Source organism: Salvia miltiorrhiza, chromosome 3 (assembly GCF_028751815.1).
Source record: "Salvia miltiorrhiza cultivar Shanhuang (shh) chromosome 3, IMPLAD_Smil_shh, whole genome shotgun sequence".
Taxonomy (NCBI): Eukaryota; Viridiplantae; Streptophyta; class Magnoliopsida; order Lamiales; family Lamiaceae; genus Salvia; species Salvia miltiorrhiza.
This window is the reverse complement of record NC_080389.1, coordinates 10,326,660-10,341,950: the sequence shown is the minus strand read 5'-3', so window position 1 is coordinate 10,341,950 and position 15,291 is coordinate 10,326,660. Positions and strand designations below refer to the sequence as shown.

Sequence of the window (15,291 nt, the reverse complement as noted above, 5' to 3'; positions counted from 1 at the left end):
TTAATTCATCATCTTGGTGTGTATTCATAGGATAAGCGCTTCCCTATGCAAACTAGGTATTCTTCATTGTTGGATTCAAGAAAAGACAATGCAAGAGAGCGAGGTTATATTATGTTCACGTTTTAAAGTTCTTTATCTCCCTTAAATATATTTCCTACTATTTTATATAAATATGATAAAAAAAACAATTCAAAATAATTGTCTAAAATGTAAATAAAAAAAAAGAAAAAAGAAATTATATTTTTTCATGTGATGGTAGCATCTGAAACTAGAAATTTGTCTAAAATGTACATTACTTTTATTATTAGGAGTCAATTATATGTGTGTGCAATTGCGCATAGTGCAAAATAGGGGAAGAAAAAAAGTTTCTAATATATATGGAGAGGTTATACATTCATTGAGTTGGGTTCAAATTAAAATACGTACCCAAAATCTATGCTATATTAAAAATTTAAAATTTCAATTTGCAATTAACTCTAATTGATTTAAAAATTGAGTGACAATTTTGTAGTTATAATAAAATTGAAAGTTTATGTATAAACTAGTATATTTTTTTTCTTTTAATTTATCTTTTTTTTATTTGTTTCTAAAAATTGTGTAATTCGACGTCTAATTATAAAATATTTAATATGCATATAAAATTAATGATCACAATAGGATCTTTAATTCGATATATTTTATATAAATATTAGATTTAAAATGTAAAAATTATATTTATTTAAAGATTAGGGTTGGTTTACTTTGATGGATAAATTTATCATATGAAAATAAGGAATAACAAAAATTTATGCCTTTAAATGCCTCCTTTCTCTTCTCACATTTTATATACAAAAGAAACATAGGACTACGACAACGAAGTGCAACTCAATTGGTAAGACGTTTCTCCTCCAATCATTAAGTTGCGGGTTTGTGTCATCACAGAGGGAAATGATTATCAAAATAAGTCATCCAGCAAAGTCAATTAAATTACTTTATAAAGATTCGATTATTTCTTACACAGAATAATATACTCCCCCCGTCCATAAAAAATAGTCCAATATTTTCATTTCAGGACGTCTAGAAAAATTAGTCTTTTTTCATTTTTGGAAACTTTCTATTACATGGTCAACTCTTTTCTCCACTCACAATACAAATACTCCCTCCGTCCCATTAATAAAGACATAGGTCTTTTGGGCACGGAGATTAAGGAGAGGTAGATTAGTTGTTAAAGTGTTGTGGCACCACTATTAGTGTAGGTGATTAATTTTGGAATCTTTCTATTTAATGCTTTACTTGAATTTTGAATTTAATTTCAAAATTTTTTGAAAAAATTAATTAAGTTAATTGAATTTTTTTTTTGTATCCAGAATTTTTTTTTCGTTGATTTTTTATTAAACCTGTCTTCATTTACTGCTTATCAAAACAAAATCAAATAAGTTATAGAAAAGGGGCGGCTACTCCCCTTTAAACACAAAACCAAAACTGTAAAGATGAAAAATTGGGCGCCAACTCAAATTTTTCATTCATAACTTTAATTTCCCACCAAATTTTGGGATTACAACCTTATAAAAGGTGCGGTTCTTCCAGAGCACAAATCATACACAAAAACTGTCTTAGAAGCTCCAAAAAAAAAAAAAACCACAAAATGGGTAGAAGGAAGGCTTTAACTAGTGAGGAAAGGCAAGCCATGGCCTTCTTTCTTCTTCAAAATTCAACAGATGGGAAGCTCCACCATGGGACTATCACTGCTGCCATGGCGAAGTGGGGGTGTTGTCGGAGCTCCGTCTCGCGTTTATGGCAGGCTGTAAAAAAGGAGCAAGCACAAGGTCAGTTAGTCTCTGTTCAAAGCAAAAAAATCAACAAATGTAGAAGAAAAAGAGTGCAAATAGATTTAAAACTCATATCTAGTCTAGAGTTGCACAAAAGGGGAACCATTCGAAGACTAGCAACAGGTATAAATTGCTCGAAGAGTACAGTGGGTAGATGGATCTCAAAGGGGCTAATCAGAGCTCATTCAAGTGCTATCCGACCCGATTTGACGACCCCCAACAAGTTATTGATGCTACGGTTCTCTCTTGAACAGATTGAGTATGATAGGATATGCAATGTCCTAAAGTTCAAGAATATGCACAATGTAGTGCACACAGATGAGAAGTGGTTCTACATCACCAAAGCAAACCACAAATTTTACTTAACTCCAGAGGAAACTGATCCACATCGCACATGCAAGAGTAAGAAGTTTATCAAAAAAGTTATGTTTAGTTGTGTAGTGGGCAGACCTCTATTTAATGAAGATGGGAGTGTGTTATTCGATGGCAAGATAGGGATTTTTCCTTTCACTGAGATGGTACCAACCAAGAGAACAAGCAAGAACAGGCTGTCTGGAACAATGGAGGAGAAGCCAATCCAATCCATCACCAAAGAAGTGATGAAGGCCTGCTATATCTCCAAGGTATATCCAAATGGCTAAATGTAGCGTCATACTTTAAATTCTATTTTCTTGAGCCTACAGGGATATCTAATTGAAATCATGAAAGTAAGAGGGCATAACTGTTACAAGCTTCCACACATGAAGAAAGGAATGATTTCAAGACAACGTACACTTCCAATGTCATTAGAAGTGCCCAAAGAACTTGTGGAAGAGTGCATTGGATATTTGATTGAAAAAGGAGTTGTTGAAGGCATAGACGAATTGAAGGAGCAGTTGGGATTACATGATGATGCATATGAAGCAATGGAGGCAGCCTTCAATCAATTGAGCATGATTGAGACTGGCTCCAATTAGATGGAGGCAGCAACATATGCAAGAGGAGGAGAATGCAGTTTTTTTGTAAAGATGGTAGCAGCATATAGAAGGTGGAAGAGAATGCTTATTTTCTGTAAAGATGTAGTGCAAGTACAATCAATTGTAAAGATGAATGCATAGGAATGCTTGTAAAGAAAAATGCATAGTTTTTTGTAAAGTTTAATGCATAGGAATGCTTCTAAAGATGTTTTTTTAAGTTTTTTGTAAAGATCAGTTTTTGGCAGGACAAATAAGAGGGACACAGCCCTCATACCAGCAATAACAATTAAACAAGAGGGACACAACTCTCATACCAGCAATAACACTCAAACAAGAGGGACACTGCCCTCATACCAGCAATAACACCCAAACAAGAGGGACACACCCCTCATACCAAATATAATTACGCACAAATCTTAAACCAGGGCACACAGCATATGCAACACAATTAGTCACAAGAAAGAACCAGGGAAGTAACCATCAATAAACCAAATGGGGACACAGCCCACAATCTCATCAGTTAGTGCAGTTAATCATAGATGTGTAACATTTACCACAATGTACTCAACAAGATCATCATCTCAGCAAGAGGGACACCATCTACCACAATGTACTCAACACAAACAGAGGAACAAAGAGGAGAAAACAGAGGAGGACAGAGGAACAATCTCACCCTTCTCATAATAGGGTGCATAGATGGGAAATCGGGCTCCGATTCGAGCTGCACACCGCTGCTCATCTCAGCCGAAAAACCTAGCGGCTGCGGTGGTGGGGAAGGCATCGAAGGCAGGGAGTCCATAGGTGGGAAATCAGGCTCCGATTCGAGCCGCACACCACCGCTCATCTTAGCCCAAAAACCTGGCGGCTCCGGCTGCTGGGAAGGCATCGAAGGCAGGGAGTCCATAGGTGGGAAATCGGGCTCCGATTCTTGACCAATTTCGGAGATAGAGTTAGATCTAGGGTTTCCAAAAGAGGGAAATGGGGGTATAGGGCTGAGGGCGGTGGAAAGTTCAAGATTTGGAGGAGGGCGGCGCGGCTGGAGAGGTGTAGCTAGGGTTTCGAAGGGGAGGCAAATTTTTAGGGTTTTGAAGATGGAGTTCAGACCCAGCGAGAGAGGCGAAGAAGAGAGATAGTGAAATAGGGTTGATTAGTTTTGCCTATTTATACCGTCATTAACCTAAAATTAATTAGAGCTTATTTTCCCTAATTCTTTCCCTATATGGAAGTGTGTCTTTATTATTGGGACAACCCAATAAGGAAAGTGTGTCTTCAATAATGGGAAGGAGGGAGTAATTATCATTATTAACACTATTTATTAAGTGAGCCTCTTTCTCTACTCACAATACATTAACCATTTTTATTAAAATAGACCGTCCTGTTTGAGGACTATTTTTTATGGACGGAAATATAATATGTATATATATATATATATATATATATATATATGGGAGGGCTACCGTGAGAGCACCTCTTAAAATAAGAAATAAGAATCAAGAAAAATATATGAATTTTATGTAGAACACGTATGAATTCGCTGTATAAAGGTATGAATTGCGAAAAATAAATTTTTGCAACATTTGAGATTCGAACTCAGGACCATGAATTTATCCAACAGGATGATGAATCAACCGTAGATCTCGATGATCTAAGGCCTGGAAATGATTCTTATTTTATATCTTAAGAAGTGTACTTATTTTAGCCATCCCCCTATATATATATATATATATATATATATATATAGAGAGAGAGAGAGAGAGAGAGAGAGAGAGGGAAGGACTACCGTGAAAACACTTCTTAAAATAAAAATAAAAATAAAAACATTTTTCAATGTGCGAATTTTATGTAGAACAAGTATGAATTCATCCAACAAGGTTACGAATTGTGAAAAATAAAATTTTGCTACCTTTAAGATTCGAACTCAGGATCACGAATTCATCTAACAGGGTTACCCAAGTACCAACTAAAGAGTTCTCAAACTCTGAAATTTCTTCTTCCAAAAAGACCTCCCATGTGACTCCCAAAGTAAACAAATAAATACTCCCAAAAGCTAAACCCTCAAGAAGCCCATGTAAAAGCTGTTCAACAAAATAAATAAAAAGACTTTCAACTTAAAAAATACTCACTCCGTCCACGAAATGAGTACCCATTTGGGGGTGGCAAGGGTTTTAAGAAATTGATTAAGCGTGTGTGAGTGGAATAAGAGGCCCACTTTTATTGTGAGTGAGTTGTGTGGGGTCACTACTAGAAAAACGCTCATAGATAACGGATTTTATCCGTTATCTATGAGCAAAAAAACCGTTGTGTATAGTGGTGTTATCTATTCTATATGTCATACACAACGGTTTCAAAACCGTTATGTATAGTAGCATAGATAACGGTACGATGCGTCATACATAACAGTACGCATCCGTTATCTATAAAGGTTATACATAACGGTTTTTCACCGTTATGTATTAAGATTTTTCCGTTATGTATTAATTTTTTTTTTTTTTATCATAGTTAACAGTTTTTTTGCACTTTTTATAACGGTTTTAACCGTTATCTTTGATAGAATACATAACGGTTTTTCACCGTTATGTATTAAGATTTTTCCGTTATGTTTTAATTTTTTTTTTTTTTATCATAGTTAACAGTTTTTTGCACTTTTTATAACGGTTTTAACCGTTATCTTTGATAGAATACATAACGGTTTTTTACACTTTTTATAACGATTTTTTGCACTTTTTATAACGATTTTTGCAGTTTTTATAACGATTTTAACCGTTATCTTTAATTAGAATACATAACGATTTTTTGCACCTTTTATAACAGTTTTTTGCACTTTATATAATTGTAGTATATTTTTAAATTTTGAATTTTTTATAATACGACAAAATGATAAAATCAACGATAACAATATTATATATCATCAAAAAAATTCATACATTATTATACAAATGAACCAAATATCAAGTATACATCATCATTGCATATTCCGATTCAAAATTGAAAATACCAACTACCTTATAGCTAAAACAAAAATCTATCATACTATGTATTCTAGCACTAAGTCCTCAAGAACTAGTTGCTCTTTCCTGAAATCCTTCTTCCTCATGAAAGTAATCTGCAATAGAGATTTAGTGAAAGTAATCTGCAATAGAGATTTAGTGTAAAATATTTGGGTTCACATCCTGAGACACCAAAAACAGTTTCACACTAAGCAACAATAAATCCTTTGAACAATCGAAACAGTTTCACACTAAGCAACAATAAATCCTTTGAACAATTACAAAAAGTTTTAAATGTATTTATTTGGCCTGTAGTTTCATGAAAAGCTTAAGTAAACGATTCTTTCTTAGTCACCACACTCTATATCTTGAAGATCCGTATTTTTGCTCAGAATTATTTTACATAATTGAATAAGAATAAGAGATTCAAAATATAATGTGGTATAGGCACTGAGGAAAGAGCTCGACTCGCACGAAATCATGTTAAGAAAAAAAAAACCTTGTCTCCTCAAAGAATGGATTAACAGAAATTACTCACAGTGAGCCAGTTAAAACTGCAACAATAACTGTGAAACTAATTAGTTACCCAGTGTTAACGACAACATATATAAATCAGGTTATGTGGAAACCATCGATCTCATGATAAACCAGCAGTTAAGTCATTGCAATAAAGCAATTGTATCAGAAAAAGAAATAACAGAGTATGCAATGTATCATGCCAAATAAACATTTGTGATTAACACTTCCATTAGTATTCTCGAGAAATTGGGATAGCCATCAGCCATTGGCCGTGGGTAATTCTCTAAGCTACTCTTAAATTTAAGAACAAACAGCTATTTTTCACATCAAGTTGTAGCTTATGGAACGCTAGTAGAGCAGAGATGCAAAAACATGGGCCATGTTGAATGGGATAACTAACCTGATAGATGATTTGCAGTAGATTTTCTAGAAATCCAAGCTTCTCTTCTGTGTCCTTTTTTCAGTAAATTATCCTTCTCCCCAGTCTGAATGGGTTTCCTCCTACATCCCCGAATCGAGACCACAGTAGCAATCTGCAACAGAAAAAGCTCAAACCCTACAACTCAAATTTACACTACAAATGCAATCAAAGAAGAGATGTACGAACCGCAAAGTATACTACCACCAGTGCAAACGTCCACCTGGATAACAATCATGCAATTTTGAGTTAAAATTCAAGTGTGTGTGTGTGTGAGGGAGGCAGAGAGAGAGAGGAGTTACTGACTGAGTGTAGAAAAAGAAGACGAAGAATCCGAAGGCAGCAACAGTCTCGTAGAGCAAGTAAGCCATGGCGATAAAGGCGAAGGCGCAAAGCAGTACCTGCCACTGCAGCCAGTATTCGATTCCCTCCACCGCTCCGGAATTCTCCATTTTTAAGCACCAACACTACAGCCACCTCAACCTGCAAAAGCATAAAATTGCAATAGTCAAGATCCAGAAAGGTAGATACCCTAGCCTTCTCCACACAGTCTCGTACAAAACCCAACTGCAACTTAAAGAAAAAAAAAAGTTCATGCCAATTTTAACCTGCTGGCAAAGGAGAGTCGGCAGTTGAGCTGGATATTTGCTAGTTTGACATAACTTGTAAGTGATAACCACAAAAGTAGTTTAATACATCGAAGTGGATGAGATTTGTTCACATTATTTACCATACTATCAAGTAGGATCAGTTGCCAACTACAAAATAGAATACTAAATTACTAACAGCACAGATCAAGAAAGATACTCTTCAGAACAGTATTGCCAAAATGATACCATAGATTGTCTTCTTAAATGTGTCATGATGAATAAAAATTATTACAAATACTCAAATGAAAAAATAACATTTCTAACAATGGTGAAGTGGTACCTGCATAGTTCATAGCCATAATTTCGTGGCTTGCCTCAGCATCAGAGTCGTTCTCTAACAAGTTCATGCTAAGAAGTAAATGCACGATAAGCATAACTTATATTAATTACTAAGGATTAGAGTCTTCCTAGTTCTACTCATAGATAGCCAATTACAGTAAATACATGTGTAGTTAAGATGAGTGATTAGCTTATTCTTAATTAAAAAGACATACTCAAGCCAATTCACTTGGTTGAAATGATAATAAAGAAATTCAAGACTTACAATGGAAGGCTCTTGTATCTTGCTTGCCAATAGCTGTGGAGAAACCAATCTCTCCACCAGTCCACTTGTATCTTGGGGGAACAACACTGAGCATCGCAGTTGTGTCAAGCACCTGAGCAAATGAACTCACTTGCACAGATAAACCGCAGGCAAATGATCATTAATCTGTCGCCCAAAACAAAGAAGTACATACTTAATCGTAGTATGTATATGTAGAATTCAGATTAACTTACTTGTGGTAGATAAAAATTAAGCTGCAGCAGAAAATACTTTGAACATTACATCACTCTAGTTTCACTCTCAATCTCAAATTCAGTTCAACAAAGTACCTTATCATTGAGAATGAATAATTTTGACTTACAAAGAGTAGCAAGAACGATTGGATGCAGTTTTCACTGCTATTTCCTAGAGTGCTCCCTCCAAAAGTTAGCTCCTCTGCTTTCTCAATGTCTTTTGACTGGTAAGGAGCTATACTGTGAATTGTATATTGAGGCGAACCCAATAGGTGATTCTCGATATATTCATACCTGCACGGTGAGCAAGAGTTAGCTTCTTCATTCACCCAAAGTAGTATAGATTGAAGCGGCGGATTGAAGCTAGGGCACGGAAGAGGGAGTTCAGCGGCGGATTGAAGCTAGGGCACGGCGGCGGCAAGGAGTCGCTGTTGTCGCCGGAGTATGGAGAGCAGAGGGGGCTTTGGGCTGCGCTCGGAGGCGGCGGCCTTCCCGCCGTGCGGTAGACGGGAATCGACAGGGAGGTGGCTGTAGATTATAGATCTAGGATTTCAGGCGCGGCGACAAGGGTGGGCGGCGACGGGCTGGCTCGGGGCAGCGGCGCCGGCGGCGGAGTCGAGAGGGGAGAGAGAGAGTCGAGAGAGACAGGGAGGAACAAAACTAGGGCTTCTAGTTTGGGGGGGGTTAATTTCTAAATTTCCTAAATTTTTTTCTTTTTTTCTTTTTTTCACTTTTAATATTCAATTTTTGGTATTTAGATTTCTAATTTAGATTTTTAATTTACATTTTATATAAGTGTTGATAAAATAAAAAAATGTTATGAATTTTTATTTTTCAAAGTCTATATCTAGGAATAAATTCAAATTTTAGGATAAATAATTTATTTGTTATTTTTTAATATAATATAAGAATGTAGAAAATTATTTTAAAAAAAATAATAAAAAAAATTATACATAACAGTTTTTAGAGACGCTCATACATAACGGTTCAGAAACCGTTGTAAATGACTCTTATACATAACGGTTCAAAAACCGTTGTAAATTACTGTTATAAAAGATGGTCATAGATAACGGTGGCACAACGGTTTTGTAATACCGTTATGTATGCAACTTATAGATAACGCAAAAACATAACGCATTTGTTCAAACCGTTATCTATGCATTTAGACAACAGTACATAGATAACGGATTTTTGCAAAACCGTTATCTATTCCTAAAAGTGCGCTCATACATAACGGTTTTTGAAAAAAACCGTTATCTATTCACTGTTATGTATGTAAACTTTTGTAGTAGTGGGTACACTTACCAAAAAGAAAATGGGTACTCATTTGGTGGACGGACTAAAAAGGATATATGAGTATTCATTTCGTGGACGGAGGGAGTATAAAATTGCTCCAATACAAATAAAAAGCACTAAAGTGTAGGATTGGGCTTGAAGACTCGATCATAGCTATTCAAGAAAGCTAGTGCTTCAACATCGGCATCAATAGCCTAATTTGGTACTTTGAACTACAGTACATAAAAAATGCTACTCCTTCCGCCCCAAATAACTTCCTCATTTTTTTTTTGGTTGCTCTCCTAAAAATATTTCCTTTATATTTTTGGACTATAACCCACCACTAATAATACTACACTTATCCTTATTTTTCACATTTTCACCACCAAGGAAGTTATTTGGGCTTGGGGAAGTAGGGAGTACTATTTTTCATATATAAATATCTAGATAATGCTATTTTAACATAAAAACAATGTTTTTTGTGAGAGAAGATGATTTTTTTTTTTGGAACAAACCATTATCAATGAGACAGACGAAAAAGGAAAGTGAGCCATTATCAATGAGAATTGAGGGAGTAGTATATTTTAAAAGCCAAAATGAAGTTCGTGCTAATAGTATTTCTATATTCATTAGTATATTGCTAAGAAATGTTACTTGGAGAATTTATATACAGTATAGCTGTAGAAGCACAAAGAAAAGATTCATAACCAAGGACATTAAATAGTAGGCCATATCGATGTGAAGCTTAAACCATACTCTTTGTAAGCAATAAGCTACATGGTTTGGTCCACTCTTCTCTTTCAACAAGGAGACATTCACTATTAACAACTAATTAATTTGTGGCTCTAATACCATGAATAAATGCAAAATATCATACTCCGTCCACAAAAAATAGTCCTAGAAAAGGACAACACGAGTTTTAATGAAGATGGTTTGAGTTTATTGTGAGTGGATCGGAGAAAGAGTCCCACTAAAAAAATAGTATTGATAATGATAATTAAATGTATTGTAAGTGGGGATAAAGGCCCATCATGTGATAGAAAGTTGTCAAAAGTGAAAAGAGACTAATTTTTGTGGAAGTCCCAAAATGGCAAAAATGGATTATTTTTTGTGGACGGAGAGAGTATAACGAATTATAACTAATTATACATCGTTATGGCCTTGATGTGCCCCCACAGATTCTTCGCATCCAGATTCTCGCATTTATGGATCTGGAGATGTTTGAGGTGCGGCATTCCACCTTCTTCTATATCGATACTTCTCAACTCAAACATGTTCCGGAGGGAGAGGCCCTTGAGGCGGGGGAACCCGTCACGCAACACTTTCATGCTCCGATGCTCGTAAGCATATTCAGATAACTTGAGATACTGCAGCTTCGGCAGCTTACCCAATTCCGGCATCGGATCCTTAATTAGCTTTGCATACTCCAACGTAAGGTGAGTAAGATTTGGAGGGAATTTACTCGCATCCGGACATCCATGCATCTTACCGTGTAGTTTGAGTTTTGTGATGCTGCCGAGCTGGGGAATGATGTTTGAGTTGAACAACAATGAGTTGCATTTTAGGTGTAGTTCCACAAGATTCGTCATCTTCTCCAACGATGCACTCGCCATGCTCAAATCCTTATTTCCTTCCATTCCATTCATATGTATGCCCAATTCGCGAACACGGCAACTTGCCATTAGTTTTGAGCTGCACTCTAGCCAATCCTTTAGCCTCATGCCTTTCACACTCTCAATATTTTTCCAATTCTCGATGCTCATTGGTTTGCCCAAGACGCTGTATATGTGGAAGTGACGTAGTTTTTCCATTTCAAGTGCAACATTTGGGAACACTATCACCTCATTCTCTACGTCAAGCACCTCGAGGTTTTTCAAGTCCTTCAACCAGCTTGGGAGCTTCAATACGTAACGCAAGAAATACCGTTGTCTATGTATTCTCAAGTACTTCAATCCAATCAATAGCCGAAAAGAGTCTGGCAATCTCTGAAATGCAAATCCGTCAAGGTCGAGCATCTTAAGGAGTTGAAAGCTCTTCCAGTAATCGGATGGAGTAGTCATATAAACATTTCCATCACCATTGAGATTAAGTAGGAAAAGAGAGCGAAGATGCTTATTCTGATTTGTCGAGCGATTCTCAATATTTTTGCCATAAACAACACGATGACGAGGTTTATACGAGGATTGTGATGAAAAACCCTCCTCCCCCTTTACAATCTCCAAGCCTATTTCCTCCTTTGCTTTTCTTAAACATACCTCGCGAAGAAGATCATGGAGGCGACAAGTCCCTACCCGATTATCAATGGTTAGATCCTCAACTTGAAGCATGCTTCGATTGATCAACTCATTTAAATAACCTCTTGCTATCTCGTCTGTTGTTCTGGTTCCTTCCTGTTGGATCAAGCCTAGTCCAACCCATATATTTATCAGCCTTTTTGCCGGGATAGTAAAGTCTTCCTTGAAAAAAGCTAGACACAAGAAGCATGATTTTAGTTGCGGAGACAAATTGTGCTAACTCAACTCCAAAATTGTTGGTACGCTGCTTTCAGTCCTTCCTAAATAAGAGTTAATTTGGTTAAGAACTTGTTCCCACCCACTCTTGCTTTGTGTTTCCACAAGTAGGCCTCTTACCACACTAATAGCTAATGGTAGACCACGACATTTTTCCACGATTTGTCTGCCTATGGTCTCAAACTCTTCTGGATATTTTCCATTAGCATTTCTAATGAATGCATTCTTCAAGAGCAATTCCCAGCTCTTCTCGCGATCTAGAAGCTTCATCGTGTGCACATATTGATCATACTTTGTAATAATTATCTTGTTGCGAGTCGTAACCAATAATCTACTCCTTTTTTCTGTGAGAGAAGAGGTAATTAAGTATAAGAACATGAGTTGAGAGATGAGTGATTCAACATGAATGTCGCTTGAAGAATCAATCCTATATATATATATATATATATATATATATATAAATTCTAATAAGTGCTTGTTTGGTTCAAGTAGATGAATGGAAAGGGAATAGTTACAAATACAGGGAGAGAATGATAACAATAACTATTATTTTTATTGAGTGTTTGGTTTAACAATGAAAATGAATCACTAATAAGAGGATTCTCTTTCTTTTGTTTCCCCTATATCTTGAGGGGTAACAAATTGTATGACTGGATTACCCTGAAGTATTGGTAATAGTTAACTCATTACCCAAACCAAACAATGGATTCAATTTTCAACTTCCAAAAACACCCAACCAAACATGGGTTAAGTATATTTTACATCTCATGTTGTTAATGCAAAAATTATTTATCATTTTCAAGTTTTTTTAATAAAGTATTTGGTCATTTTAAAAAAAAATATATGATCATACACTAAAATTAAAGAACAACCAATATATTAGAGCTTACTTGTTTGCCAGTTTGAGATATAAGCTTGATATGTTTAGTTAAAATTTCTTATATATTGTATAAGGTATTAATATTATGTTTGGTTTAGATGTATTAAATTATTTGTTTTATAAATTAATTATAGCAGGAGAGTGAAATTTTGATAATTTAATATTAATTTATAGTAGGATAATGAAATTATGGTAGTTTAAACTATTAAATAATATTTTTAGGATTTATATTACATATCCCACCTAGAAGATGGTTCACGGAATCTCAAGAATCTATACAATACATATAAGGCCCTAGCTTTATAAATGCCTCATGTTTTGAAGCAAACATGATACTCTCTTTACCCCGCTAAAAATAACTCGTTTCTTTTTTATACAAAGATTAAGTAAAATGTGTAAATTGGATAAAGGTGGTACCGAATTAGGCTAATTATTTTGAATTTCAATATTTTTGGGCCACATTTAGGCCCAATTCCACGTCTACAGGCTACATTTAGAGCTATATCTGGACTAAAGTATATCTTTTAATAGCTCTATTGGACCCAAATGTGAGTCTATTTAAAACAATTGATTATTTTTACAAGTCCAAAAAAATTGGCTGCCCCTAAAATAAGTACCTAAAAAAAATTAAAACTCACCATAATTCTACCATAAAAATAGGTCTCTTTCTAACATTTCATAAAATCAATCCACCAACAAGCACAAATTAGGAAAGGAAAAAATAGAGTGGTCACCTTGTTGATTTGGGAAAGCACTCATGAGAGATTCTAAATGTTCCTTCTCCCAAACATCATCCAGAACAATGAAATATGACATGCCATCCAATTGCTTATGAAGCATTTGCTTAAGCTCCTCTTGGACAAATGGTTTATCCTTCATCAACTCCTCCAAATTCTTCATTTTCTTAAGCAGCTTCTGTTTGTCTTGATCATATCTTTGCAGCCGGAAGATGAGCTGTTTGATCGTCTCTTGTGGCGTAAATTCACTCGACACCGCAACCCAGCCACGGCTGTCGAATCTACCCGCGACGTCGCGGTGGTTGTATATTGCCCGGGCAAGTGTAGATTTCCCTATCCCACCCATGCCCTCTAACACCGCAATCGAAAGCCCCTTCCTCTCCTCATTAAGAATTGATTCTTCCAGCAGTGTTTTTACGTCATCTTCCACGCCCACCAGGTGTTCGTCATTTTTCAAAGGAGACAACCGCCGCCGCGATTCAACTTGCAATCTCCACCCCGAGTCCGCCGTCGCCTCCTGGCCAAAATCTTTAATGCCATACCTCTCGCGGCTCTTGTCAATGGCGTCGAGCCTACCACGGATTGATTCAATCTCATCCCCAATTCCGTCGAGCTGGTACATACGCTTCGCGAAGCTAGTGCATCGCTTGAGAAGCCCCTTGCTCTTCGAGTTCTCAACATTGATGAGGAACATCTCGATGGTATCTTCGGCATCCTGAGCAACCTCTCTGATCTCCGATATCCAATTATACACCCTCTTGTCTTCAAATTGCTTTTTGTTGGCGTCTTCCAGAAAGGATTGCATCCTCTTGAGCTCGGATTTCAGTGACTCCACCTTTCCCTCGACGCCTCGTAGGAATTTCACCTTCTGAATGAGCTGATCGCCCAGCAGTTCCACCAGAGATGAGATCGCCGCTTCTGCCATGTTGTTGTCGTTCGATCTCTTGATTTCAGAAAATTGCTCTTTACTGGTTTAAGTGAAACATATAAGTCAGATTGGATATATGTGATAGTGCCACTAGCAGGGCCAGGTTCCATAGAATGCTATATATTGAGAGAACGGAAAAAAAACAAATAAATCAATAAATTAAATGAATAAACCAATATAATTGATGAACAAACTTACGTATCTATTTAATATTGTGAAAATCTCGCCCGGAGGATGGCACAAGAAAATGCCTGTTCATATGGAATGTTGATTTATTCGGAAAAATTATTGACTTCTCTATTCTATATAGCATTCTCTCGCCACTGACATTGAGCAAATATTTATGAAAAATCGAAAATCGAACCGAACCCCCTTACCCCTCACAAAAAAAAAAATGATTTGATTATCGATTTAAAAAAAAAAAATCTATTTTGTCGTATTTCGGTCTATTGGGTATTTCTCTGACTGAATCAAATCGAAATAACTGAATTAGCACATTTTATTTTTCAAATAATACTCCCTCCGTCCCTTGTAAATATGCATAGTTGACCACGGCATGAGTTTTAATAAAAAGTTTGTTGAAGTATTGATAGTGGAGAAATTGTCTCACATTGAGGGTATTGTTAAATTGATTGTGTGGGTAAATAATGTAAGTTAGAAAGGTACAATTGTAAAAAATTATGTGTGGGATAGTATCCAATAATAGTATGCATAAATTTGAAAGGCGTACCAAAAATGAAAGTTATGCATAAATAAGACGGAGGGAGTATTTATTTCAAATGATAATAGACAAGTCCTATTATTTTTTTGTATTATGTTTTATTATTATTATTATAGATCTTGGGC

General features: G+C 35.9%; 2 protein-coding genes across 2 annotated transcripts; both read right to left on the bottom strand.

Moving 5' to 3' along the window:
• Nucleotides 1-10,328: 10,328 nt before the first annotated feature.
• LOC131017561 (putative disease resistance protein At1g50180) lies at nucleotides 10,329-14,743 on the bottom strand. Its single transcript, XM_057946362.1, has 3 exons — nucleotides 14,644-14,743; nucleotides 13,515-14,485; nucleotides 10,329-12,244 (listed from the first exon to the last, which is right to left on the bottom strand). The coding sequence occupies exons 2-3, from the start codon at nucleotides 14,440-14,442 to the stop codon at nucleotides 11,901-11,903; spliced, it is 1,272 nt and encodes a 423-aa protein (XP_057802345.1). The 5' UTR covers nucleotides 14,443-14,485; nucleotides 14,644-14,743; the 3' UTR covers nucleotides 10,329-11,900.
• On the bottom strand, nucleotides 10,530-11,717 carry LOC131018295 (disease resistance protein RPH8A-like). The gene has a single exon (XM_057947021.1). The coding sequence runs from the start codon at nucleotides 11,715-11,717 to the stop codon at nucleotides 10,530-10,532; it is 1,188 nt and encodes a 395-aa protein (XP_057803004.1).
• Nucleotides 14,744-15,291: the final 548 nt, after the last annotated feature.

Coding starts and splice junctions, on each gene's coding strand:
- LOC131018295 (XM_057947021.1), bottom strand. CDS start 11,717: ATGCTTCAAGTTGAGGATCTAACCATTGATAATCGGGTAGGGACTTGT.
- LOC131017561 (XM_057946362.1), bottom strand. CDS start 14,442: ATGGCAGAAGCGGCGATCTCATCTCTGGTGGAACTGCTGGGCGATCAG. Junction 12,245..13,514: donor TGCTTTCCCAAATCAACAAG/GTGACCACTCTA, acceptor CTTCTCTCACAG/AAAAAAGGAGTAGATTATTG.